Source organism: Odocoileus virginianus, chromosome 9, assembly GCF_023699985.2.
Source record: "Odocoileus virginianus isolate 20LAN1187 ecotype Illinois chromosome 9, Ovbor_1.2, whole genome shotgun sequence".
NCBI classification, from domain to species: Eukaryota; Metazoa; Chordata; class Mammalia; order Artiodactyla; family Cervidae; genus Odocoileus; species Odocoileus virginianus.
The window spans coordinates 36,356,636-36,384,198 of NC_069682.1; the positions used below are offsets into that span (position 1 = coordinate 36,356,636).

The following is a 27,563-nucleotide window of genomic DNA, read 5'->3' on the forward strand; positions in this document are numbered from 1 at the left end:
TGCCTAGGCTACCAACGCCTGGTCCCAGGAATGACAGGAATACAGCCAAGTGGAAAGGCCACTCTTGTCCCACACTCTGAAGAGCCTGGCATTGAATGTGACCAGAATGTTGGAGTGCCCTGCCCCCCAGAGTGGGTGTGGTCATCAGCCATCTGCTGCTGGGCCCTGAAGCCCAGTTGGAATGAGAGCAGGCAGGGTCTGAGTTTTCCAGTGTTTGTTCTCTGCTCCAGAGGCATCTTAGAGCTGGAGGGCATTCTTTGATTTGCCCAGGATTTTCACATGCAGCTGTGGGGCTCACTGAATCCATAATTGAGCTTCATCTCCCCCCTCCCTGAAAGCAGCCTAGATATTTGGAAATACTAGTTAATAGTTGAATAAATAGATGAATGCCCTGCTCATAAAAACCCAGTGAGGGACTTCCCTGGTGGTCCAGTGGTTAAGATTTTGCCCTTCCAATGCAGGAGGTATGGAAATTAGGATTCCACATACCATGCGGCACAGTCAAAACAAAAAAATTGAGGTGCTATGTATTTTCCCATCTCATTATCCCCAACCTAATACTTGAGAAACTTTAAGCTCCAGAAAAGTTGCAAGAAGAGTACTATTTATAACTGTTCACCAGTTGTTGGGATTTCGCCTCCTTTTCCTTTCCTCTGTATTCTTCCCTTTTTTTGAGGAGGTAAGAGGTGAGGAGGGGCTAACTACTTGGTACTTCATTTCTAACATTTTCACACTTGGTCCCTGAATTTTTGAGTATGCTTCTCTTAAGAGCAAGAACATGTTCCTGCAGAATCGTGATAACATTATCACAGTCAGGAGGTTAAATATCAACACAGTAGTATCTCATATGTATTCCAGATATGAATATATTCATATTCAGATATTCCGATTGTTCTTTCTAGATGCTTTTTATTCTGAGGCTGTATGTGATTGGTTCTGTGCACTCAGTGAGATGATCATATCTGTTTAGTGTCCTTTTCTCTATGGTAACTCACAGTGTGTGTGTGTGTGTGTGTGTGTGTGTAAGATTGATTTATTTATGGCTGCCCTGGGTCTCCGTTGCTGTGCAAGGACCTCTTCCAGTCGTGGTGAGCAAGGCCTCCTCTTTAATGTCAGTGCGCAGTCTTCTTATTGTGGTGGTTTCTCTCGTTAAGAGCGTGGGCTCTAGCGCATATGGGCTTCAGTAGTTGCAGCTCAAGGGCTCAGTAGTTGTGACGCATGGGCTCAATTGCCCTGCGGCAGGTGGGATCTTCCCAGATCAGGAATCTAACTTGTGTCCCCTGTCCTGGCAGGTGGATTCTTTACCATGGAACCACTAGGGAAGCCCTTCTTTGTTTTTAATCTTTTACCACACTGACTTTTTTTGAAGAGTTCAGGCCAGTGGCTTTGCAGAAGTCCCTGAATGTGGGTCTTTCTATTTCCTCCCATAGGGATTCAGGTTATTTGTGTCTGGGGGCAGGAAGACCAGGTGATGCTATAACCTTCTCAGAGCATCACATCAGAGGCACCAGGTGAGGTGGTGGAGATGTCAACCCCGGTCATTCGGTCAAAGTGGCTTCTCCCTTGTCAGGGCACGTTTCCTTCTTCAGAATAAGGAACCCTTGGGGTGGTATTTTAAGGCTGTGAATGTTCTGTTCCCTAAATCTTTCACCTACTGATGTCAGCATCCATACATGAGCCTGCTATTCATCAGTTCTGCACAGTGGCGGAGATATTAATTGCCACTTTCAGACAAAGCTTAAAAGGGGAGCTGGCCGGATCTCAGGTGCCAGCCTCCCCACTGTGACCACGTCCTGTATCTCCTGCTCACTGGTTTATCTTTTATAAGCCTCTCCTCCTTTGTCCTCCCTCACATCTGTCTTAGAAATCATGGTGTTGAAAATCATCGGGTTCTTTCTCAGATTGGATTCCTAGACGCAGAGCCTGAGACAGGGCTTATAGGATGTGATAGGAGAAAACCAGACAGAGATGTGGGGTCAGCTGGGGTATATTCTCCGCCTGACCCTGCAGGGAGCTCTGAAGTTTGACTGGCACCTACCTTGGACCTGTCCCACCTTGAAGCCAGAAAGCCTCTTTTCCATCCATGTTACTGAGTCCTGAGCCATGCATCTGCTTCCAGGGGGTGGGGGTGGTGTAGCTTCCTGGGTTACCCAGGGAAGGAAGCAGCTGTGGGCTTTTGGCAGCCAGCACTCACCGTAACAGGGGCACGGGTGCCTGGTTGATCAAGAGGATCTTGGCAGGCAAGGCGCCAACCGCATCCACTACAGCTTCAGTGTTTCCCTCATTAGTTCTTTCCTGAGGCTTGTCCCCATAAAAGCCAATCTGTCCTGTAATTATAGGCTATAAACCTCAGACAGCCGGCTGCATAAAGGCGTGAGCTTAGTCATTTGCAAAGACAAGGTCTAATTTATGGTTGCTCCTTTATGAGGCCCCATGAATCTTATTCACCGCCTTCCTGTCTGGGCCCTGGCTTTTAAAGGTGAGGTCAGTTGTGAGAACAAAGGCTTTGTAGCTGCTTAACAACCAAGGCTGCTTAACCACACAGGCTGGGCCCTTCTAAGGATGAGGTATCAACCTATTCACTCTCAGTACACAAGTGTCCAGACTGCCATGTTGTGGCGGAGGAGAATTTGGTCTTGGTAAAATATCTCTTGGCTCCCCTGGTGGCTCAGACAGTAAAGAATCTGCCTGCAATGCAGGAGACCTGGGTTTGATCCCTGGGTCGGGAAGATCCCCTGGAGGAAGGCATAGCAATCCATTCCAGTATTCTTGCCTGGATAATTCCATAGACTGAGAAGCCTGCCAGTCTACAGTCCATGGGGTCGCAAAGAATCAGACACGACTGAGCAACTAACACTTTCACTTTCACACTTCCAAAATATCTCCAACTTGAGATGGCAGGGCTGACATGTGCCTTTATTTGGTTTCCTAAAATTATTATTTTTTTTTTTTCAAAACATTTATTTATTTATTTGGCTCTGCCGGGTCTTAACTGCGGCATGTGGGAACTAGTTCCCTGACCAGGGATCAAACCAGGACTCCTGAACTGAGAGCATGGAGTCTTTGCCACTGGGCCACCAGGGAAATCCCCTGAGAGCTCTTTCAATGGCATGTTACCTGTATCCTCTCAGCCCCAAACAAAACACAAACACCAACCACCTAATTGGGTCTGAGTTTAAGTGCATATTTTGCTCTTAGGCCTGTGCTCCTCAAGTTCTGGGGCTGGCAGCATCAGAATTCCCCCAGAGTTTGCTAGAAATGCAGAGTCCTGGGCCCATCCCAGACCTGCAGAATCAAAACCTCTGGGGCTGAAACCAGGAAGCGCCTGTGGCTTCACACCCCCAGGGGATTGCTCCCCCAGGCTCAAAGGCTAATGCAAAGCCATGATTATAAACTTGGGTGCAGACTGAAGCCGCCTGAGGAAGCTGAACCATTGTGATGTCTGCATTCTGCCCCTAGAGTGTCTGATTTATTTGATCTGGGGGTGCTGTCTAGCCATCACAAAAATGTAAACTCCCTAGGCAATTTTCATGGGCAGCCAAGGGTGGAAACCCGTGCTGTAAAGTTGCCTTCTTTACCTCATGGGAAAGGAATGTTTACACCAGCTTCATTGTGAAGAGTTTGTTCTGAGCACTGCAGAGATTCTCTTCAAAACACCTGGAGGCCCTGGAATGGCATTTCCAGAATGAGGAACTACCCTTTCTGGGCACAGATGGTCCCATATGGAAACTTGCAGCAGCAATAAAGGAAAACACTCCTTACTTGAGAGCAGATGAAATGTAAATATTGAATGGAGGCTCGAGATTCTTTAGATCTAGAGATTCTTTAGATCTGGAGCAGGTATAGAGGTGGCAGGGGAGAAGGTGGGGTGCAGTCCCTGGTGGCCCATGTGCTGTCATGGGGTGGCGGGGGGTGTGTGGTTCCTAAGTCTGCGTGCCCCCATGTGACCTCTTAGAGCAGAGTGGTCCACAGCGGGCTGGCATACCTCCTCTCCCCTCTCCCCTTACATTCAGACCCCATCACCTGTCTTCCTCACTGTTGAAGACTTCCTTCAGACCACATGTATGGGTCTCTTGGAGTGCAGACATTTGAAGATGATGTGTACCCCACCTGAACTCAGTCGAGCAAACATGGGTGGTCAGGCTTGGTGGTCAGGCTGTTCGGGGACCACAGGGATCACCAGCATGGAGAACCCTGAATGTGGCAAAGGAAAGACACCCCAGAGCTTAGGCAGCCTTAGGCGGGGACCTCCACCCTCTCTCAGCAGAGCGCTGTTCCTTGGCCTGAGCCTCCTGGTCCTCTTTTTGAAAGCTAGGATCCTGGCACCTCCTTTCAGGGCTACTGTAAAGGAGCAGATAAGAGTATTTCTGAAGGTTTGGCCAACAGTAGACACCACCTGGTTACAGCCATCTTGTGTTTGTGATCGCACCTGTTAGCTGCAAAGCTGGAGAAACACCAAACTTCTGGGATTTCTGGCTTTGCCATTTCTTGGCTGTTTATTACTCTGGAGCTTGCTGAACCTCAGTTTCCTCACTTGTAAAATCGGGATTAAGTACTCAGAAACAGGATTAGGGTTGGGGGGCAGAGATGATATCCATCAAGGGGATATTTTTGTATTGAGATTTCATTCACACACCATAAAGTTCAGTGGTTTTTTTTCAGTATTTCACAAAGTTGCACAGCCATCAGCTTATCTCATTCCAGAACATTTTTGTTACCTGGAAAGAACCTCCAAACCCTTTCGTGGTCATGACCTACCCCAACCCCTCCCCAGTCCTCCCCGGTCACTGATCTTTCTGTCTCTATGTTTTTATCTAACCCAGATATTTTGCATAAGTGGGATCAGCACGCTGTTGTGCCTGGTTTCGTTCACTTAGTGTGGGATCCTCAGGGTTTCATTCCATTCCATGGAGTCTTCAAAGTCTTCCATTTTGTAGCATGGATCAATGTCTCAATCATAAAAAGAATCAATGACCATTATGGCTGAATAAAATTCCATTTTCTGGATATACCACATTTTATTTATCCTTTCTTTAGTTGATTGGAGATTTGGACTGTTTCCACTTTATGGCAACTATGAATAATATTCATATGGTTTTATGAATAGTGCAATACCATTCCACTGTGGGGTTCTATTAGAAATAATATTAATAGTGAAAGTGAAAGTGCCTGAAAGGAAATGAAATCCAGTTCATATGGATATATGTGTGCCTGAGGACTGTTCGTCTGTGTCTTCAGAGCTTGCCTAGTCATGCTCTTGGCCTCATGGTTACTGTATGGAATTTAGCACTTAGAGTTTCTTTTTGCTCAAAGTGAAGACATGCCCTAATAGCAGAAAACAGAGTAAACAGCATTTAGGATATTTAGAACCCTGTGAAAACTGAGTTAGAAAGGGAAGGTTGAGTGTGTTGAGGGGTGTTGAGGACTTGCTACAATGTTAGACATACAGAGCGATATAGAACCCAGTGTCTGCCTCTGGAAAGCTTTCAGTCTGAAGGGGAAGACAGAAGAGGTGGTGATGAAGGTTGGGGCCCTGGGCCAGGATAGGTCCAGCCTAGGAGACCGCAGGGTGCTATCCTCATGAGGGAGACCTCGCTGCAGCTGTCTGACCCCTGCCGATTCTCTCTCCTAGCATGGTAAGACACAAGGACGATCACTACTCCGAGGAAACGGACGCCAAGACCTGCCCCCGGGACTCGGGCTACGACAGCCTCTCCAACAGGCTCAGCATCTTGGACCGACTCCTGCACACCCACCCCATATGGCTGCAGCTGAGCCTGAGTGAGGAGGAGGCGGCCGGAGTCCTGCAGGCGCAGCCTCCGGGGGTAAGACTCTAAAGTGGGGAAACGGGGAGGCAGGCAGGGCCGTCACTTCCCTAAAGAGAAAGACGGTGAGTTCCAGAGAGTTCTTCCCAGCCCCTAGGGAGCATGGTGCCCGGTGTGTGTGTCTCCTTACAAGGCAGAGAAATTCTGGAAACTATGGAGGCAGCTCCCAAAACAGAGCCCTTCATCTGCCCTTGGGACCTCAAGACTCTGAGGGATAACAGGGCACCTGGGTACTGAGGAGAGGCCACTGGGCCCGGGCCCTGGGCCTGACTTCTTGAGATGTGACCTGGAGGATGAGCCTGGTGTGGGGTCCTCAGTCTGTGGTTTTCCTTTCATTATGAGCCTGGGAGCCCTGGCCTGGGTCCAGCCATCCAATTCAGGACCCAGCCTTCTAAAATTGCACATTCCTAGTCTTGTCTGCTCTGGCTGCCAGCGTCATCCTCTTTCCCTTGTGTGGTCTCAGTGAGAAATCAAAGCTCAGTTTGGTTTCTTCAGCACCCCCTCCCCAAGGCTCCACAAGGCTTCCCATATGGCTCAGCTGGTAAAGAATCTGCCTGGGCTCAATCCCTGGGTTGGGAAGATCCCCTGGAGAAGGGAAAGACTACCCACTCCAGTATTCTGACCTAGAGAATTCCATGGATTGCATAATCCATGGAGTTGCAAAGAATCGGACACTACTGAGCAACCTTCACTTTCACCCAAGGCTAGTCTCATCTAACTCAAGCCCACTCCATGATGCTATAGAAGTTTCTTAGAAAATGTTATTTGGTGATAAGTAGATATATTCTGTGCTATCTAACATGGTGGCCACTGGCCTCAAGTAGCTATTTAAATTACATTAATAAAATAGAATAAAACATTTGGTTCCTCAGTGGCACTAGCCATATTTAAGATCTCACTATCCCCAATGTCTGTGTGGCTACCATATTGAATGGACAGTGCAAAGTATAGAACGTTTCCACCATCATAGAAAGTTCTTGGGGACAGCACTTGTGTACGATGTACACTTCTAAAACAAGGGTAAATATAATAAATCACAGATAAAATAAGACTGGAAACAACACACCACAAGAGATAGAAACTAAGAAATAGATGGAGAGGCGGGGAGAAAATTCCTTCCGTAGCTGGCCAAGGAATGTTGTAACAGCTGGACACAAAAATAAACTTTCCAGTTTCCTATCAGCCAGAGCTTGTCGGTTGTCACTTTTTGACTCACAAGTGAGTCTTTGTTCCTCATCTGACGGAAGCAGACAAGACTAAGTCCTTGCTGGAACACATTCAGGAGGACGGGCGCAGTATTGGATCATCCTTGCGGAGAATTCCTTGGCCGGCTCGCCGGGTTGTTGCCTCTGGTTTTGGTCTATATGATCAGGACCCCTTTCTGTGAGGCCCCCACTTTTTGCAAGTTGAGTTGTCTGCTCCTGTGTTTCTGCAAAAAAAATATTCTAATGAGGGAGGTTGCCATGTTGCTAGGCAATACTTCATCTCCGTGCTCGCCCCAGCACCTGGAGTAAGGCACATCCATTCCTGCTGGAAGCTGGTGGGGAGCAAGTCAGGCAGGAAGTTCTCCACCTTCCGGATCCCTGGGCAGGACCTCCCTGACGGGATGGGGCTGAGGGCAGGGTGAGGAGGGGAGAGGCCACAGTTCACCAGGAGAAGCAAGGATCCTGAATAGAAGGAGGAGCAAGTGTGTGAAAGTGAAAGGTTTGAAAGACCAACCCTAGTGGCATCTGGTCCTTAGGGTGCCACCATCCCTAATTCATCTATAACCCTAAGACAAGGGTCAGCAGATTCTTTCTGTGAAGAGTCAGAATGTCAGTATTTGGAGCTTTGTGGCCATAGAGCCTCTGTCATAGCCACTCAACTCTGCCATCACAGGGCAGCCGCAGCTGTTTAAGTATGTAGACCAAGCAGCAAGGCTGTATGTCAATAAACTTTATTTATGAAAGCAAGTGGCAGGATGGGTTTGTTCTGTAGGCCATGCTTTGCCAACTGCTGACCTAAGGTTTTGGATGTTCAGGAGATAAGGCTCAGAGATTGTACCCTCCCTGAGCCTCAAGACTCAAGGAGACCCCCACCTCCCAAAGGGAAAGATACTTCTTTCTACCAACAGCAGCTGCCTCCCAGCAGTACTTTGAGGCTTTTCCTCATCACAAGAGCATTGTGGGACCACCCGCTTCTGCTTCAGGGTGACCCAGAGCCATTGACTCCCATAGCTGGCACATTCTGTGGCCATCTCTCTGTGGTCGCTGGGGAAAAAGAGAGCCCTGAAGATGACCTTCCTGTCTTCCACAGACACCCAGCTCCTGTTACCCCTTCTCCCCCCATAAAAGTATCTCAGGAGCTATTGGCTGGACATCAAGAAAGAGATGACAATTAGGTGGGAAAAGTAAAAGGCTGCAGAAACGTAGGAGCAGATAGCCAAACACAGAGGAAAGAAAAATGAAGAAACAGGACCGGATGGTCTCCTTGGAAGAAGGGTCATGAGTCACAGGAGGGAACCGGCATGCAGCCAGGCCACCACACCACAAACTCCAGGGGGTACCATTGCGTTTGTCATCTGGGTAGATGACGCCCTCAGGTTTGTGCAGTGCACACCTGAATGTGGCATACCCAGCTCTACAGTAACATATGCTTGGATGGCCTCCTGAGATCAGCACTGGACTTGGGCTGGTTTAAACATGCATCTAAAGACACCATTTGGAACTGAAGGGAGTTGTCGGAAAGCGAAGTGAGTCAGGAGTAAAGGGACCACCAGCCTGTGTGTTGGCTGGCGTGAACCTCAGAGCACTTCCCATTTTCAGCTCCAGCAGATGTGGCCAAGCCAGGTCTTGCCTTATTATCCCATTTTCCAAGAGACGCTGGCCACTCAGATTTTCTTGTGTAAAGTGAAAGACCCTGTGCTTTTCCACTGTTGGCAACAAATTCAGATTTCTATCTTAAATACACCCATGAGCCAGATTAGCCAATGAACTTCCAATTTTCCACCAATGGCTGAGCCATGTTACCTGTGTCTAGAATTTAGGGTTCATCAGCCAGGATGCCTTATCAGACATAAGCTGGAGGGTATGTATCATGAGCTGTAAAATAGTCACCAAACTGAAAATGTTTCACAGATTGAGGAGGTTCTCAGTCTCGTGGAGAAGTTTCCATCAAAGAGAAAGTGGGATCATCCAAGACTGGTTACCAAAGGTGGGCATCCGTGGCCTGCTGGCTCATCAGTATCCGTGGCAGCAATGTGCATCTGAAGCCCTGTAGTTTGGCTATGAGAGGGGTTCCATGCATGGAAGCTACATGTGTAGGAAATGACACACCCAGGTCCCAGCCTTCTAGATGTCTCTTAAGCTTGCATTTCTTTTCCCTCCTCTAGATCTTCCTGGTTCGTAAATCCACCAAAATGCAGAAGAAAGTCCTCTGCCTTCGCCTGCCCTGTGAATTTGGAGTCCCACTCAAGGAATTTGCCATAAAGGAAAGCACATACAGTAAGTGGTCGTCAGGTGGTGAGGTCCCTGTGAAGTGAGGTTTTTAAGTAAGTGGAGGGGGAGAGGACCTGCAACTTGAAGATGGACAGACGTGGGTCTGAGTCCTGGAGCTGTCACTTATTCCCTGTAGATAACCTAGCACAAGAGCCTTGGTTTTCTTATCTGTATAATGGGATGGTGGTAACCTCAGAGAGTGGTTGACAGTTCAGTTAAACAGCCTGTGTGCAAGGTTCGCAGTCTATTGCCTGGCACATGACAGGGCCTCACAGAGGCTAGTTTCCCAGTTACGCCGGGTGTGGTCCCCAGGTTTGCTGATGGCTAAGCTGAAGGACGGGCTGCGCAACAGTCTTTTTTTGGGATCTCATGCCAAAGTGTGTGTCTGCACAGCCCTTGAATAGCCCTAGAGGGGATTGTCCCCTCTAGGCCATCCTTGTACAATGTTCTATAGGGGCAGCTGGTCATAGGCTGAATCCAGCTCTTTGGAGAAATGGACTGGCTGAAATTTTGGAGGGAGAGAATCAGGAGTGTTGGTTTCTTTCTGCTAATCTGTGGTCCCTGGAAACATGAAATCTTTGGGAGGTCAAGTTTTCAAGGAAAAGGGGAACACACAATCTTGATGCCCTGTGAGCCTCCCAGTGACAATAGACGATAGTGACAATAGAAGGGACCTACAGCCCCAAGGGGGAGGCCTTTCTCAGCCACAGGTGAGCGAGCCCAGGTGTGAAGGCCAGTTTGGATGCCATCGACTGTTCAATAAGCCGATGTAGACCAGATGCTCATTATAAGCTGAGCAGCCTCAGTCCCTGTCTTTGAAGGAACCGAAGGTCCTGAGACTGATTTGTGAGCAGATACAGGCTTCCACTCAGCCTGGAGTTCAGAGTCTTACTGAGCCAAATATCTATTAACTGGGTCTGGAGGAGATGTTTCTGGCCCCAGCGGAACTTGCCAGTCTCTGTGTGATCTACGACTGGCCTCAGGTCAGCTGTAGATGGGGTCTTATGATGTTTACCCCCAGGCCTCTTCCAAGGTCGCTGACGTCAGGGAAAAGCTCCCATGTGCAGAGTCATCTGAGCAGTCACTGAGCTTGGCTAATGATCTGCCTAATGTAAATAATGATCTTATTTACATTAGGAGGGAATCAAAAGGTAGATTTCAAACCCACCCTCTGAAAGACAATGAATTAAATATTAAGTGAAAAAGGGCAATGCTGAGTTGGCTTTTTAAAGTCAGCTAGCCAAGAAGTGATAAATCTAAGTGGTTTTTAAATCCCTTCTAACGTCCACAGTTGAAAAAGCTGGTGTAAAACTCAACATTCAAAAAACTAAGATCATGGCAACCAGTCCCATCACTTCATGGCAAATAGTTGGGGAAAAAGTGGAAACAGTGACAGATTTTATTTTCTTGGACTCCAAAATCACTGCAGACAGTAATTGCAGCCATGAAATTTAAAAACTCTTGCCCCTTGGAAGGAAAGCCATTTCAAACCTAGACAGTGTATTAAAAAGCAGAGACATCGCTTTGCTGACAAAGGTCTGTCTAGTCAAAGTTATGATTTTTCCAGTAGTCATGCACGGAAATGTAGAATTGGATCATAAAGAAAGCTGAACGCCAAAGAATTGATGCTTTTGAACTGTGGTGCTGGAGAAGTCTCTTAGAGAGTCCCTTGGACTTGAAAGGAGATTCAACCAATCCATCTTAGAGGAAATCAACCTTGAATATTCACTGGAAGAACTGATGCTGAAGCTAAAGCTCCAATACTCTGGCCACCTGATGCAAAGAACCGACTCATCGGAAAAGACCCTGATGCTGGGAAAGATTGAGGGTGAAAGGACAAGATGGTTGGATGGCATCAGCAACTCAATGGACATAAATTTGAGCAAATTCCAGGGGATAGTGAAGGACAGGGAAGCCTGGCGTGCTGCAGTCTATGGGGTCACAAAGAGTCGGACAATTTAGTGAATGAACAACAACAACTCCCACAGTTTACCGTGATAAGTCAGCTTGCAAATCCCATCCACCTTCCCCTCCTACAATAAGTACAGTTAGTGTTTTGTATTTTAAACTTCTCTTGTTGTTCGACTGAGATCCCTCCCTGGCTGCATGATTTTCCTCCCTGTTTTGCGAAGATCTTTATCACTTCTCTGGTTTTAAAGTAGCTGAAAGAGCTAGTCTGCCTAGTCTAAGCAAAACATTAACCTGCCTATAACTGGTTACCACAGGCCTCCCATGATGACCCCTTCCTGGGCAGGGTCTACCTTCTTTGCGAGGAAGGGCTGGCCTTAAAAACATAGATATTTTTGGACTTTGCTGGCGGTCTAGTGGCTTAGACTCCATGCTCCCAATGCAGGGGGCCCAGGTGTGATCCCTGGTCAGGGAACTAGAACCCACATGCTGCAACTGAAAGGTCACATGCCTCAAGTAAAGCTCCTGCATGCCCACAACTAAGACCCAGCATAGCCCAATAAATAAATATAAAAAGCAAAACCAAAAAACCCCAAACCTCATAGCTATTTTGTCATAACATCTGGACAGTGTTTTGCATAATAAGTACCAACTCATGTCTGCATAGAACTGCTTTCAAAGAAGTTACTCCCTTTTAAAAAAATTGCACTACCCACTACTCTCCTTCTGGAAGACAAGGGAAGTATAATTATTGTCCATTTTACAGATGAGAAAACCGAGAGCAGAGATGTTAACCTACCCAAGTTCGTTCCCTTTTACTCCACAATTGTGGTACATATGTGTATGTTTCTCTTTCTGTGTCTGTCAGTCAGGGTATATGTGTAGGGGTAGTAAAGAAATAGTAAGTAAGCGAAATAATACAACACAAGCAAGTAACAAGCAAAATAAATGAGGATTTGGAAGGGGGAAAAACTCATCTGAAGTTAGGGAATCGTCACAGAGCTGAAGCTCTTTGGAGAATTTTCTGGAAGAAGGGCTGCCAGGGTGGTGTTTCAGCCAAGACAGTGTAAGGAGTGGTTGGCAAATACATGAATTTTTGAAGTCGAGCCACTCTCTCTGTTCCATCATTTGGAAGATTTACAGAATGGCACACCATCTTGCCAGAATACTTCTTTGTTGGAAGGTTGCACACTTAGTGGAGACAGTGGGGTGGGGCAGGGGCTCTCGAAGTAAATCAATTTTAGCATGTTTCCTGCGGAGTTGAATCCAAGCTGATGTATGGGAACCTGTGTTATCCTCCAGGCTTCACGCTCCTTCTGCCTTTTGTTTTAACCACAAGTGGCGCATTTGTGATCCAGGAGGTCCAGCCCAGGAGGGTCAAGGGCTTGAGGGGGGCCTTGGTGTCCCCCTACGCCCTGCCTCCTGCTAGCCTCTCGCTCCAGCCCATCTGACCCTTTTACTCTGCCCAGTTTTGCATCCTGGACTTTAAAAAAAAGATAGTTGTGTAATTTGAGTCTGGGCTGCTCTGTTTACCAAGCACTGGAGCACGTGCTCCGATGAGTCAGGGGCTGGACTTGTGGGCTGTCCACCCTTCCCTGGCCTGTCTCCCCCGACCATGCGTCCTACGTACAGCTGGTTCCTATCAGGTGCTCGGGAGTCGGTCAGGGAGCCCGGAGATGCTCCTGCCCTCCCAGCCAGCAATATCGAGGGCCTTTCCTTTCCCAGGATGCACTCGGGGACACTCAGCTGGTTTCCGAACTCTCTCTTTTCCAGCCTTTTCCCTGGAAGGCTCAGGAATCAGCTTTGCGGATTTATTCCGGCTCATTGCTTTCTACTGCATCAGCAGGTAAGGCTCCCTTTGTCTCCTGATGTCAAGCCGCTGCTTGGTGACTGCACTGTCACCAGCCCCCAGGTTTCTTCATTCACCCCGGGCAGGGGGCTCCGGAGGGCTTGTCAGCTGTTGGGTGTCCCTGGAAGGATTGGCCCCTGAGGTAAAAGGGTCCCCAGGCCCCCCTGTGCCAGGCTTAAATGACTGCCCTGGCCCCTGTAAATGTAAAATCACACGCTCACATAGAAAGGGGCCTGTGATACAAACCTGTCATGTTTAAAGATCCTAATATTCCTCATGGATGGAACTAAGAGTGTCACACGAAATGAAGTAAGTCAGACAGAGAAGCAGAAACATGGTGTGACAACTGTATATGTGGAATCTAAACAGAAATGATACAATAAACTTAAAAAATAGAGACTCACAGACTCACAGACTTAGAGGAGGAACCTATGGGTGCTGGGGGTGGGGGGAGTGGAAGGGATAGTTAGTGCGTTTAGGTTGGACGTGTACACAGTGCTATATTTAACTGAATAGGGAACTTCTCTGGTGGTCCAGTGTCTAAGACTCTGTGCTCCCAACGCAGGGGGCCTGGGTTCAATCCCTGGCTGGGGAACAAGATCCCACATGCTACAATAAAAACCCAGTACAGCCAAATAAATAATTAAAAAAAGAAAAGAATAAACTGGATAACCAACAAGGACCTTCTGTATAGCACAGGCAACTCTGCACAATGTTTTGTGGCAGGCTGGATAGGAGGGGAGTTTGGGTGAGAACGGATACATGTGTATGTATTGCTGAGTCCCTTCGCTGTCCACCTGAAACTATCACAACATTGTTAATTGGCTGTATGCCAATCTCCCCCCCAAAAAACTCCTCTGGGATTGGAACACATAGGTTTTCAAGGCAGGGGCCTTCCAGTATCCTCCTTTGCCTGGCAAAGCAATATGTCCTTTTCTACTTCAAAATAAATCAAGATCCTAATGTTTCTGAAAACTCCCCAGTGGATGCAGTTCATCTAGAATTGTGGGTGCCTTCAGCCCCTAAATCTTGCGTCCCTCTCCTTTAGGCCCGCTGGGTACACCTGTCTTTTTTGTAACTAAAGGGACTGTTTCAGTCTACATGAAGCTAAGCCCCAAGCCCCTATGTTAACAAGTGTCAGGAGGGCACAAATTGGGAAAGGCTTTCTTTCTTTTCTTGTGAGCCACCCCAGTTTCTCAAATCAAGGATTCTTTCTGTGAATCAGGATCGAAACACATTGTCTGCAGAGGCTGACATTGCTTCCTCTCAGGTAGCCTGGCTCGGGGCGGGGCCGGGGTGGGGGGATTGGTCCCTGGGTTTTTCTGCGCATCTGCTGCAGCTGACAGAGCAGAGATGAGTGTGTGTTCCTGGGGTGTTTTGCAAAAGATACTTCTCATCCCCGTCCCACCTGTGGCTGAGAAGTCTATTTGGAATCAGGTTATTTTATGTTAATTAATATGTGGGCTGTTTCTCAAAAACTGAGTTAGATGTTTGTTGCACCTTATAGTACCAGACCCTTGGTGGGGCTGGGTGGTAGAGGAGGCCCAAGCTGTCCACTCCCGGAGGTCCTCAGACCAGGCCAGTCGCAGCCACGGTCAGCAGCCTAATGGGGGGTACTTTCAGAGGGGCAACAAACAGGGCTTTTATGCCCCTGAATGGGACTGACCGGGACCCCGTGAGCACCCTGCAGGGGCCACCACCTGCCCGGGTGTGAGGGGATCCGCCCAATTGAGGAGGGCAGTGCAGAAGCCCCCACGTCCCCAGGCATGCCCACCTGCTGTGGCACGAGCCCCTGAGAGGGGCTGTCAGCCTGGCTGTGGGCCAGAGGCAAGCTTGGCTGGCGTTTGCACGTCAGTTCACGTCTTGATGGGCCCGCTGTTGTTATGAAAGCTAGTCCCACCTAGGCTCTGTGACAGCCTAGCGGGCTGGGATGGGGTGGGAGGAGAGAAGGAAGTCCAAGAGGGGGGGGACATATGTGTCCCTGTGGCTGACTCATGTTGATGTATGGCAGAAACAGCACAATATTGTAAAGCAGTTATTCTTCAATTAAAACTAAATAGGTTTTAAAAAAAGATTGTCCCACCCAGAAAACAGGATTTGGCAGCCTGAGAAGTATATCATCTCTGCCATCAGTGGTCATGGTAGACTGGGTACCACTGTCCAGGGCCACTGGATGACTGGAGGGGACAGAGTCCATAGACGCCTTGGTGACCTACACACATGATGCCAAGACAGGTGCTCACAGGCAGACCCCTCTGTTGACATTTTGTGATTAATAGCCAGTCTGCTTCTCTTTAGAAAAAACTACACATGGAGCAAAAACAAAATTAAAAAATAAAACGAGTACGCATGTACTAACACTCTTGAGTGAAACATTTTTAACAAAGGTGACTTTATTTTGTCTATCTTGAGAGTTTTAGAGCCAGGGTCTAGGTGAGAAGGAGGCGCCCCCTTTTGTGTGTATGTGAGGAGGGGCTGGGTTGTGCCCTTGGCCCGCATGGCGGGAGAGGACTCACAGATAACATCTAATCTTCTAGTAGATCAAAGCCTAAAACCAGCCATGAGTGAATGACAGGTGTGGTTTCCTGCCATCTCTGTCATTAAGGAAAACCAAAACCAATCATGCGATGTTTTAGGCTCTAGGTACTGTGCTGGGCAAAGTAAAATCTTAAAATAAACGTAGGTTGGTTTTTGTTTGGGGCTTCCCAGGTGACTCAGTGGTAAAGAGCCTGCCTGAGTCAGACAATACGTGGTTTTCCTCCCAGATCCTCTAAAGAAAGTAGGTTTTCATGAAGTGGGCAAGCCATGGAAACATATATTTGCATGATATTTTGGCGTTACAAAGTTCTGGTTCTCGTTAGCCTTCATTTAAGATTATCATCAGGGCCATGGCCTCTCCTGGGTCAGGCAGCAGCTCTTACACAAATGCTGTGTCCCCTGACACTCCACCTGCTTCATCCAGAACAGATGCACGGGGACGAGTAGAGGGAGGTGATCATAGCATCTAGGGGCAGAAGGGTCTCCTGGAAGCAGGATGTGACCCTGGCTTGACACCCTGGAAAGAGGAGCCTCTTGACTGCCAGCTCCTAATATTTATGTGAGCCCTCGTAACCCTGTTACACTCTATCCATGTTTTGCTCTTTTCATAGACCTTACTACTTTGTTATTCATTGTCAACAGCCTCAAGGGCTCCAAGATTCTCTAGTCATCCAGATTTAATCTGCTGCAGCCCAGAGTGTTGCCCAGTCTTACTGTAAATGACAAGTTGTTTGGTGTAGTTACTTTCTTCAGTGGAAATATCCAGAGCGTCTTGTGCAGACAGAACACAGACACTCCAAGCATTGCCCTCACACACTTCACCGCAGGCATGGGAGGGGAGGGGTCTCCTTGCTGTTCTTCATACACACCAGACACTCTCCCATCCCAGGGCCTTTGCACCTGCTGTTCCCTCTGCCTGGAATGTGAGGCCAACTCTCATACTTGAACCCTCTTTATTTTTCTGCTTTTGTGCTTTATTTTTATCCATGGAGCACATCCGCTTCTCATAGATTTTATGAATTGCGTTATTGTTCTCTGTCTGCTGGCATCCACTGGAGTGACGCTTCATGCAGGTGTGGACTTTGTTTTGTTCGAAACACCTAGAACAGTGTCTGGCACATTGTGGATTACCATAGACTTTGCTGGATGAATGAATGAATTCTTTCTTTGTAAGATCAATAACATCAATGGGGGGAAAAAAAAGTCCTTTCCTGAGAAGTCATTATTGTCATTGCACATTCATTCATCTATTTATTTGAAGCACACTCTCTCCCATCTGTATCAGGCCAGGCTGTGTGCTGAGCCCCATTTAGATTTTACCAGTGCTGAGAGCATGACCCTAATCCTTGTATCTAAGTGTTAGTCTCTCAGTTGTGTCTGACTCTGTGACCCCATGGACTGTGGCCCTCCAGGTTCCTCTGTCCAGGGGATTCTCCAGGCAAGAATACTTGAGTGGGTTGCCATTTCCTTCCTCAGGGGATCTTCCCGACCCAGGGATTGAACCCAGGTCTCCTAGCATTGCAGGTGGAGTCTTTACCATCTGAGCCACCAGGGAAGCCCAGGTCCTTGTGTATGAAGATAAGCAAATGTTTCTCAAGTCTGGCTTTGCCCTTTTGGAGAAAGCTGCTGCTGCTGCTGCTAAGTCACTTCAGTCGTGTCCGACTCTGTGCGACCCCATAGACGGCAGCCCACCAGGCTCCGCCATCCCTGGGATTCTCCAGGCAAGAACACTGGAGTGGGTTGCTATTTCCTTCTCCATTTGGAGAAAGCAGGAGGTCACAGAGCAGGAGGTCACGGTGGTGACACTATGCTCTGGCCATGGCAGGATCCTTTTGCAAGCCCAGCTCCTTCCTCTTGGGTCTGCTGGTCTGCAGTGCTGCAGTGCGTGTGTTTCCTGGTCCACACATGGCACCAGACTGTTTGTTTAGGGGCAGGGCTGTCACATGAGTTCCTTTAGTTTTGCTTTTCTGCTCAAAGTGTGACCCAGGAGCAGGGAGCTTGGCAGAAATGCCAAACCTCCAGCCTCCCCCAGACCTGTTGAATCAGAGCGCAGCCTCACAAGACCCCAGGGATTCAGGCACACATCACAGTTAGACAAACACTACCTGAAGACTCAAGAGGAAGGTCTGCCACCAGCACACAAAGGACAGTGTTTGGGCTCCAGCTGGAACCCCTCACAAGTAAAATCAACAGACATTCACTGAGAACCTACCGTGGGAAAGGTAGTGGGTAACACATCTCAGTTTAGGATCACACATTCCCACCCAGGGAGTTGGGGTCCAGCATCCAGAGCAGGTAGCAAATTGATACCTAATGTTTTCTTTGCATGACGGATCAACCATCATAGTGAGTCCAATATTAACTCTAGATACAGTTTATCTGCCCGGGAATGCAACTCCATCTTCACTGCTGATCTGGAACCAGGAACTCAGTCTGTCCTGCATGTGTTAACATGGGCAGGAGTCATGACCCGCCCAGTCCGGTCACCAGTCTAGACAAGTCCGGTTGGATATGATGCGATGTTGAAATAGTTTAAGCTGTAGATAAATAACAGGGACCTACTGCACAGCACAGGGCACTGTATTCAATATCTTGTAATAACCTTTAATGGAAAAGAATCTGGAAAAAGACTATATATATGTATAAAACTGAATCACTTTGCCGTATATTGGAAACGCTGTAAATCAACGATACTTACAAGAAAATAAAATACTTTCAGCTGAAACCTTTCTAGGATGGAAATGAAAGCAAGAGACAGAAATGAGACGTGTAATTATGTGTATTCTCTCTTTTGAAAAATCAGGGATGTCCTGCCATTTACCTTGAAGTTGCCTTATGCCATTTCAACAGCCAAGACCGAGGCTCAGCTTGAAGAACTCGCCCAGCTGGGACTAAGTAAGTGGGTGCCCTTGCCCAGTCTCTTGTCATGCATGGGTGGACCAGAGCCAGTGGCCCGTGATACATTGTTGCATCAGAATGTAACCCTCACCTCCATGGCAGAACTTCAGGAGGCCCTGAGTCACACCTTTTGAGAGTCTTTTTCTAAGTCAAGCATTGAACCAGCTCTCAGAGGCAGGTGCTGGGTTTGCCTGGGGAGCTCCCACAATTCTCCCCAGCACCTCCCGTTGATGAGTTTGAGCTCCCCCAAATGTCCGGCCAGTGTCTGTCATAGGTCCTGCCTTTCTGTGGCATCTTGCTGGGGAATGGCTGTGCCTGATGGACAGGGAAGTCAGCGCGGGCACCTCCCCTGAGCTGTATTCTAGAACACACGGCATTGACAGCACTTCTGTGCTTTGAGGAATCTAACTGCACGGGCTTCCAGGGAACATCTGTCTCAGTTCCTCTCTGTCTCAGTTCCGGCCCCGGTGTTCTCGGCCACGCCCCTCACCCTGCCCTGCATCCCCACTCCGGCCAGCCAGATGTTCACTTCCCCTCGTGCCCCTCAACCCAGCCCCGTGCTGGGCAGTGGATGGTAGGGGCTCAGGACACACCACGCCCCCAACGTCACTTCTGGGTCCTGTTGCCCTGGGGAATCTATGTGCATTTGACTTTCACACAGACACACACACACACACACAAAATGTTTTCCTCCTTGATGAGAAAGGGGAATTCTCTTAAGATTTCAGGGCTCCATACTTCAGATAGATGAACAACCAGGCCATGGTATTTAAGTGAGAGTTTGGGATTCAGAAGTGCAAGTCCCAGGATTCTTAGAACCTAAGAAACTGTGATACTTGACCCAGCAAATAAGAAATGTCCTTCCTTGGGCACGTTTTCCCCTTACTCTAAAGAATTTGTTCTGGTGGGGGGGTGGGGGGGGCCATTGCCAGGGGAGCCTGCAGAATACACAGAGAAGCCTGGAGTTAAGAGTCATGGTCCCCCCTGAAACCTAGATTGCCTCAGAAGAATTGCCACATGCGTCCAAGGCCTGCCTGATGGGCAGCTGGGTCTCAGGACAAGGAAGCAGAGTCCTGGTAAAAACAAGAGGGCCACGTAAGTGTCCCTGCTGAAAAGTCATGCCTGCTATCTCTGCCACTGAGCTTTATACACCTTGGAGACAGTTCAGAGCATTTCCTGAGTTTAAGGTCACATCACCACCTAGATTCTAGCCCTGCTGAGGACATGTTCCAGGTCTCTTTCCTCTGGTGACCTCCGTCCACTGGACTCCTAAGTGGATGGTCCACCTACTATGTGTGCTTCAGGCCAGGGCTCAAGGACTAGAGTGTCTGGGGGCAGCCCTTGCCCCCTGCAAAGGCTGAGACAAAAAAAAAAAAAAAACCTGTTCTGGTGGCCACTCGCCAAAAGCACATTTTTTTTTTAAAGCGAAAGTATTAATCGCTCAATCATGCCCCAATCTCTGTGACCCTGTGGACTGTAGCCCACCAGGCTCCTGGGCTCCTCTATCCATGAAGTCTTCAGGCAAGAATACTGGAGTGGGTAGCCTTTCCCTTCTCCTGGGGATCTTCCCAACCCAGGGCTCAAACCCAGGCCTCCTGCATTGCAGGCAGATTCTTTACCGTCTGAGCCACCAGAGAAGCCCATAGATATTCAACGTGTAATTGTTACTGTGCACTTCAGTTTGTGAAGAGACATCCCTTTTTAAAACCCTGTACCTCATGTATTTGTTCATCCAACAAGTGTTTCTGGAGGGTCTGCTATATGGCAGCCACAGCAAGGGTTTAAGGATCCATAGGGTCTCTTCCCCTTGCCCACACCCCAGCTTTATAGTCTGTATGGGAACAATACATACACAGGAACTATATATTCTATATTTGCAAAGTCTTAACAATGGTGACAGTGGGAATTTAAGGAGGCTTAAATTTCGAGCTAGAGCAGCCCTATACTGGCCACTATAAAAATATGTAAGGCCAGCCAGTGCGCACTTTTAAATTTCCTAGTGGCCACATGAAAGAGAATTAAAGGTGCAGTTAATTTTTATAAGTTATTTACCATGTGAAATGCTATTTCAATATATCATCCCTATTTTTTAAAATAGTAATGAAATATTTTACCTTCTTTTTTCCTTGCTAAGTGTTTGAAATCCAGTATATATTATATCCTTACAGCACATTTCTATTCAGGCACTAAATTTTCAGCAAAAATACATAGATCAGTATCTAGAGTCCATTAAATTTACAACTGAAGAAGTAGTTTCGCATACCCAAGTTCCAGACCTACTTGAGTTTCCCAGTAATGGAATTGTCCGGTTTTACATTTAAATGGGTTTACATGAAATAAGATGGAAAATTGAGTCCCTCATTGCACAAGCTGGATTTCAAGCGCTCACTGGCCACAGGTGGCTGCTGGCTCCCCTGTTGGACAGCGCAGACCTAGAGGGAAGGAAGGACGGCAGAAAGCAGGCAACAGGAGCCAAGGTCAGGGCAAGGCGTGGCAAGGAAAAGGCAGGCCCAGGGCTCCCAGCCTCACCCTCTCTCCAGACCCTGGTGACCAGCCATGCTGGGCCCTTAGGAAACAAACAGTTTCAGCAAACACAGCAAGGCACAGCTGTAGAGAGAGCAACCTATTCCAGATGGAAATAACACCAGGTATTTATCAGCACCACAGCCTCCCTTGATTCGCATGGAAGACCAGCCTGTCCGTCCAAGGACGCACAGGCATGGTGGCTGCGATCACAGCGATGTGCCCCACTCCAGAGTGTGCTGAGCCGCAGTGGCCATGGCTAGGAGGCTGGAAGATTTGGCAAGAGTGGGCAGCAAACCACAAAGACGGTCGAACTTGCACTTATCCTGAGCCCAGTTGTCCTGTTTTTTTTTTTTTTTTTTGCTGATGGGCCCTATGAGTGCATTTTTCCTCCTTTTGGGTTTTAATGCTGAATGTGTAAAACCCCAGGCAGATTGTGTAATGTCCTCAGGCCCAGCTGCTCATCCTGCCCATTAAAGGGGAACTGCGGGCCCTGGGAGGCGGAGGAGGGCACCCCAGGATAAGGGGATCCATTGGAAAGGGTGCTGCTGCTGGGAGGGCAGACTCCTTCTTGGTGGAGCAAGTGGCCCCCCACCCCGGGGACCACCCCCCCCCCCCCCCCAACCTTCTCCCAGCTCCCACTGTTCCTTTTTTTCTCACCTGGGGGAGGGCTGGGCCCACTGTAGGCAACAGCCAAGCCATTTCTCAAGAGCCTTGAAGCCCAAAGCCTCCCGAGCCTTCCTGGGAGCCTGCAGCTGGGCCTGGCAGTATTTCCAGCCCTTCCAGTAAAGGAATGCAGTTAAAAGCAAAAAGAGAGCGAGAGAGAGAAAGGAAAACACCACACTTCAGCGTAGCACCTCCCCTCCAAAGCCATGCATTGCCAGGCAAGTGTGCTGTTTGTGATGGACCGGCCGAGTGCACTGTATTTACATTCTTGTGTTCACTGATAATGACTTTCAGATTTTTGGAGCTCTCCAGCTGACAACAAACCCCCAAACCCTCCACCTCCCCATAGGCCTCCCTCCTCCGACGGCGGCTACGACGATGGCGTGGGTCCGGCCTCCTCGCGTCAGCTCTGCCTGATAAATGGAGTGCATTCTATAAAAACCAGGACGCCCTCGGAACTGGAGTGCAGCCAGACCAACGGGGCCCTGTGCTTTATTAATCCCCTCTTCTTCAAAGTGCACAGCCAGGACCTCGGCGGGGGCCCCCGGCGGCCCTGCACCCGGACTCCCGACGCGGATGGCACCGAGAGGCCTCGGTCCCCGCCGCCCAGGCCCCCGCCGCCCGCTATTCATAGTCAGCCCGCCGGCCCCCAGCTGGCCGGGCCCGCGGCGCCCCCGGCCGGCATGCCGGAAACCGTCGCCCTGCACCAGCCCGGGGACGCGGCGCGGCTTGGAGCGAAACCCACCCCCGTGCCTCCACCCCGGCTCAAGAAGCAGGCGTCTTTCCTCGAGGCGGAGGGCGGCGCCAAGACCTTGACCGGCGACCGGCCTCGCCCGGAGCCCGCGGCGGGCCCGGCGAGCGGCGCGGGGGGGGCGCCTGCCCCGGCGGAGACGGAGGCGGAGGCGGTCCTGGCCTCGGGGGATTGCGCAAGGGCCCGGCGCGCCGCCGCCTCGGCCTCGGCATCCCGGCCCCCGTGGCGCGCGGGCCGCCAGCGGCTGAGTGACATGAGCCTTTCCACTTCCTCCTCCGACTCGCTGGACCTGGACCGCAGCATGCCCCTCTTTGGCTACGAGGCGGACACCAACAGCAGCCTGGAGGACTACGACGGCGAGAGCGATCAGGAGACCATGGCCCCCCCCATCAAGTCCAAGAAGAAGCGGAACAGCTCCTTCGTGCTGCCCAAGCTCGTCAAGTCCCAGCTCCGCAAGATGAGCGGCGTCTTCAGCTCGTTCCTGACCCCGGAGAAGCGCATGGTGCGCCGGATCGCCGAGCTGGCCCGCGACAAGCGCACCTACTTCGGCTGCCTGGTGCAGGACTACGTGAGCTTCCTGCAGGAGAACAAGGAGTGCCACGTGTCCAGCACCGACCTCCTGCAGACCATCCGGCAGTTCATGACCCAGGTGAAGAACTACCTGTCCCAGAGCTCCGAGCTGGACCCCCCCATCGAATCGCTGATCCCCGAAGACCAGATAGGTGAGTACCACCTTGCCTTTAAAATACGTGTGTGTGTGTGTGTGTGTGTGTGCGCGTGTGTGGAATTGCTTATACCTGCTATCGAGAAAAGATACCAGTGGAATTATTTAAAAACAGAAATTCGCAGCCGTAGAAAGAAACTTATGGTTATCAAAGGGGGAAGGGGAGGGAGGGATAGATGAGGAGTTTGGGATTAACAGATACACCCCACTGTAGGTAAAATAGATAAGCAACAAGGACCTACTGTATAGGTAGGATCTATACACTTAACAGTTATAACTTAACAAGGACCTATATACTTAACAGTTTGTAATAACCTATATGGGAGGAGTCTGAAAAAGAATACGTCTGTGTGTATCTATATATGTGTATACATATGTGCTCAGTCACTCGTGTCCGACTCTGTGCAACCCCACAGACTGTAGCTCACCAGGCTCCTCTGTCCATGGGATTCTCCAGGCAGGAATACTGGAGTGGATTGCCATTTCCTCCTCCAGGATGTGTGTGTATACATATCTGAGTCAGTTTACTATACACCTGAAACTAATAGGACTTTGTAAATCAACTATACTTCAATAAAATGACCATATATTTGTCGCCTATGGCCTGGCAGGACAGGGTAGCCTGTGTTAGTTCTCTTGGGTAGCATTTTCTCCGGAGTTCAAAACAGCAACACACTCCACCCCCTGGGCTGATCTAAACTAGAAACACAGCTTCTTGAAGTTGACTTCATGTTATATACCTCGCTTGGGGGCTGAGCATCAGGCTCGGACACGTTTGGCGGAGCAACTGATGGGAGCCGCAGATGGGTCTGTTCAGCGGTGGACCATTCCGGTTGCCTGCCTGATGTTCGCTCTGTGTGGGCCTTGAGGGTCTCCTGAAGGTGTGTCTCAGCAAGCCGTGGGGGTTTGTGCTGTACTGGTTGGAAAGTGCCCTTTTTTACCCTCAGAGGAGGGCAGAGGCCACGGTGTGCAGCTGGGTGAGTTGCCACAGGGAGCAAGCACCAGTGCAGCAGAATATGACAGCATCAAAGCCCCCAGGGACCCCCTCCCTGTCCCCCTTCTCCCCAAAGGGTAACTGCCCTGTGGGCTTCTAATCACACAATTCAATAAGTTTGGGAGTAAGCAAAAACAAAAAAAAGTCAAATGGACAAGTTTGTTTTGTGTATCTTTAAAAATAAGTATCAAATTTTGGGGGTCACATGAAAGGTGTTTTCTCCAAAGTCAAGGGGAAATAACTTTCTTTCTAACCTCATTGGAGAGCTGAATTGCTAATAGTTACTTTGGCCAAGGGAAGATTGAATTTGGCAAGACCTCTCTTTTTCCAGGGCTAGAGTCTTAAGGGATTTTTTTTTTTAACTTCAGAAGATTGACTCTGAAGGACAAATTTCAGAGACCTCATTCACTGGGCAGCAGCGATCAAAAAGAGCTACTCAACTTTCCTAGGCCGTTCATAAAGCAAAGCTGGAATCGGCTTCTTTCTGATTGGGTCTGTTTGTGGAAAGTAGTAAACACCGTGTAGTTTGCCGGTGGTGTCTCCCCGCCTCTCTCTCTCTCCCCCTCTCCTTGAAGTGAGTTTCAGCAGCTTTTTTGATTTTCTCACAAAGGAATCAAAGCCTTGTTTGTTTTCCTGTGGCTTGCGCCTGGGTGGGTGGGGCGTGGTTAGAGCCCGGCTGCTGGAGAGAAAGCTGGAAGGAATGTGCCCCAGGATGTGCCTTGGGGATGGAATTGCATGCCTTCGGGACAACGGAAGAGCGGCCCGGCCCTCTCGGTCGTCCCCCACTCCCCCGAGCCTGCCTCTCAGGGGAGACCGGCTCAGACCCCGCACCGGCGGGAGAGCCAGGCGGGCGCTGATGTCAGCGCTGGGCTATGTGGCCGCAGTGCCAGCCAGCCCACGGAGACTAGGCTCCTCCCTGGGGCGTCAGGCCTTGCCTTCCTTCCCCGCCAATGCCGTGAGCACCGACCGAAGCACCGACCGAAGCTGCCGGTCCTTCCGGGCAGGGTGGGGGGAAGCTCTCCTGTCTCGGAAGGTGACAGTTCAGATAGGGTATTGCTGTTGGTTGGAGCCCGGATCTCATCTTCTCCAAAAAATGATTTGAATGTGGCCAGCAGTCTTTGGCACAAACGCTTTGCTGCTCTGGAAAAATGGAGCTTTCCATCTAAAAATCTAAGGTCATGAGGAGGGAAGCTGACATCCAGGCTGCCTGTCCCAGCGCTGGCAGTAGGTCTTGGCCTCAGCCTTGTGAAGCCGCATCCGTGCGCCCTGGAGCAAGGGTGGGTTCTGCTAGCTGGAGCCAACTGTCCAGGGCTATACCGGCCTCACCTGTGCAGCTTCTGAACTTTCTTCTTTGGATTCAGAGCCTGTTTTTTTGAGGGGACTTCCCTGGTGGCCCAGTGGTTGCCTTCCACTGGACCACTGGGGAATGTGGGTTCAACCTTTGGTCGGGGAGCTAAGATCTCATGTGCCTCGTGGCCAGAAACACAAAACATAAAACAGAAGCAATGTTGCAACACATTCAATAAAGAGCTTAAAAATGGTCCACATTAAAAAAAATCTTATAAATTAAAAAAATTTTTTTTTACTTTGTTTATTTGGCTGTGCTGGGTCTTTGTTGCTGCACAGGTTCTTCTCTAGTTGTGGCACACAGGGGCTACTCTCTAGTTTCGGTGCACGGCTTCTCATTGTGGCAGCAGCTTTTGTTGCAGAGCACAGGCTCTAGCGTGCAAGCTAAGTAGTTACGGCACACGGGTTTAGTTGTCCAGCAGCACGTGGGATCTTCCCGGAGCAGGGATCAAGCCCATGTCTCCTGCATTGACAGGCAGATTCTTTACCACTGAGCCACCAAGGAAGCCCCCCACCCCAATTTATTTTTTTTAAACCCTGTGTTTTGAACCTTACCCCTCTACCCTGCTGGTGCCTATGTTCATATTTTCTCATAAGAAACTAAGGAGATTGGAAAAAAAAAAAAAGAAACTTAAGGAGATTGGAAAACATTGTTTAATTGTGTTATACACCTAATAGGACTACAATATTTGTCAATTGTATCTAAATGAAAATTACTTTAAACATTTAATTTGTAAATTCAAGGGAATTAGAATAGTAGGCTCACCATTAATAGAGGCAGCTCAAACTGCCACCGTCTGTGGATGTGTGGGTGTACCCAGACAACACACTGCCACACTTTTTTATTGTTTGTTTTATTTAAGTATTTGCATTAAAGCAGATGCTTCATCATATCTGTTGCTTCATCAATGAAACCATTATTCTGTTTTGAGAAGTGCAGAGAATGTGCTGGGCTTTTGAAATTAAGAGGAAGGCGAGCCAGAGCAGAAGGTGACCTGAGAAACTCATCACGTGCCGAGTTGTGGGGAAAGATGTGATCCTAATGATTAGAAAACCGGTCCCCTTAAATGTGCCAGTTTAGATTCGGACTCTGGCAAGAAAATGGAGTCTAAATGATCTGTTTTACATATTCCTCAATGACGGCTCACTAGTTTACTAAGACCTTGTTAACACAGTGATTCCTTTGAGCAGTGTGATCAACTCACGGTTGGTACCTTTGTGTAGATTTTGTTCTGTTTTGCAAATTCAGGAATGGAGGTCAAGATGTATAAAGTGACTTGTGGAGGGTTATGCTGCTGGTGGGTAGGGGAGATTGGATTCAGCCTGGGTCTCCTCTTGTTTATCAGTTTATTTTCACCAGTCTCACTTCCTGAGAGGTTATAATTCACTTTGAATGGATTCACTTTAAGTGCCACCCCCAGGATTCCAAACCTCAAATTTCTTCAGAACCGGTGTCAACTGATGCTTGCTTGTAAGGCTTTTCAAGAATACCAGTTGGGTTTCTCTTCTTCAAAAAAAATCTAGTCCTGTCCTCCTTTCCCATAGCTTCTGGGGGAGAGCGTGCTGATTGAGGAGGTGGAAATGTAAAGCCTAGATCTACAGAATTCCATCCTGTCATTAAGGAAGTTGGAGGAGGTATTTCAGTGCTGTAACCCATGTAGAAATCCATCACTCATAGGTGAAAAAGACCCATGTGAACGCATGTGCATTTAGTGTTTGGATACAATGCTAATCTTCTTCACAAAGGAGTTCTTCAGTTGCACAGAGAAAAGCCAATGAAAAAACCAAATAGCTCTCACCCAACTACCACTTTGTCCATGTGCTCCTGTCGTAGCCCTGTAGGTCAGCACTTGCCAGGTGAGAATGTTATGATAAACAGTCTCAAAGCTGTAAAATTGCCAGCCTAAATGGTGGTGCCCTATCATAGAGAATTTGACTTCTGTTTAGACTGCTCTTTAAAGCACTGCTGCACAAAACCCTGCCGTGTAGAGGTTCTTGAACAGATGTTGGTTGATTGACATCAGCTTTGCTCTCCTGGTAGGAGGATGAGATAAGTTCCCATTC

General features: G+C 48.9%; 1 protein-coding gene across 13 annotated transcripts in view; it reads left to right on the forward strand.

Annotated features, from left to right (window-relative positions):
- RIN2 (Ras and Rab interactor 2) overlaps nt 1-27,563 on the forward strand; it is a 227,673-nt gene that overhangs the window by 155,829 nt on the left and 44,281 nt on the right. For 11 of the 13 annotated variants that reach the window (XM_070472222.1, XM_070472226.1, XM_070472221.1 and 8 more), the window contains 5 exons: nt 5,633-5,825; nt 9,196-9,307; nt 12,935-13,055; nt 18,400-18,491; nt 21,978-23,156. In XM_070472222.1, the coding sequence (XP_070328323.1) occupies nt 5,633-5,825; nt 9,196-9,307; nt 12,935-13,055; nt 18,400-18,491; nt 21,978-23,156 (1,697 nt within the window). Of the gene's footprint in view, nt 1-1,415; nt 1,512-5,632; nt 5,826-9,195; nt 9,308-12,934; nt 13,056-18,399; nt 18,492-21,977; nt 23,157-27,563 lie in introns of those variants that run through there. The other 2 variants (XM_070472228.1, XM_070472219.1) reach the window with 2 other exon arrangements.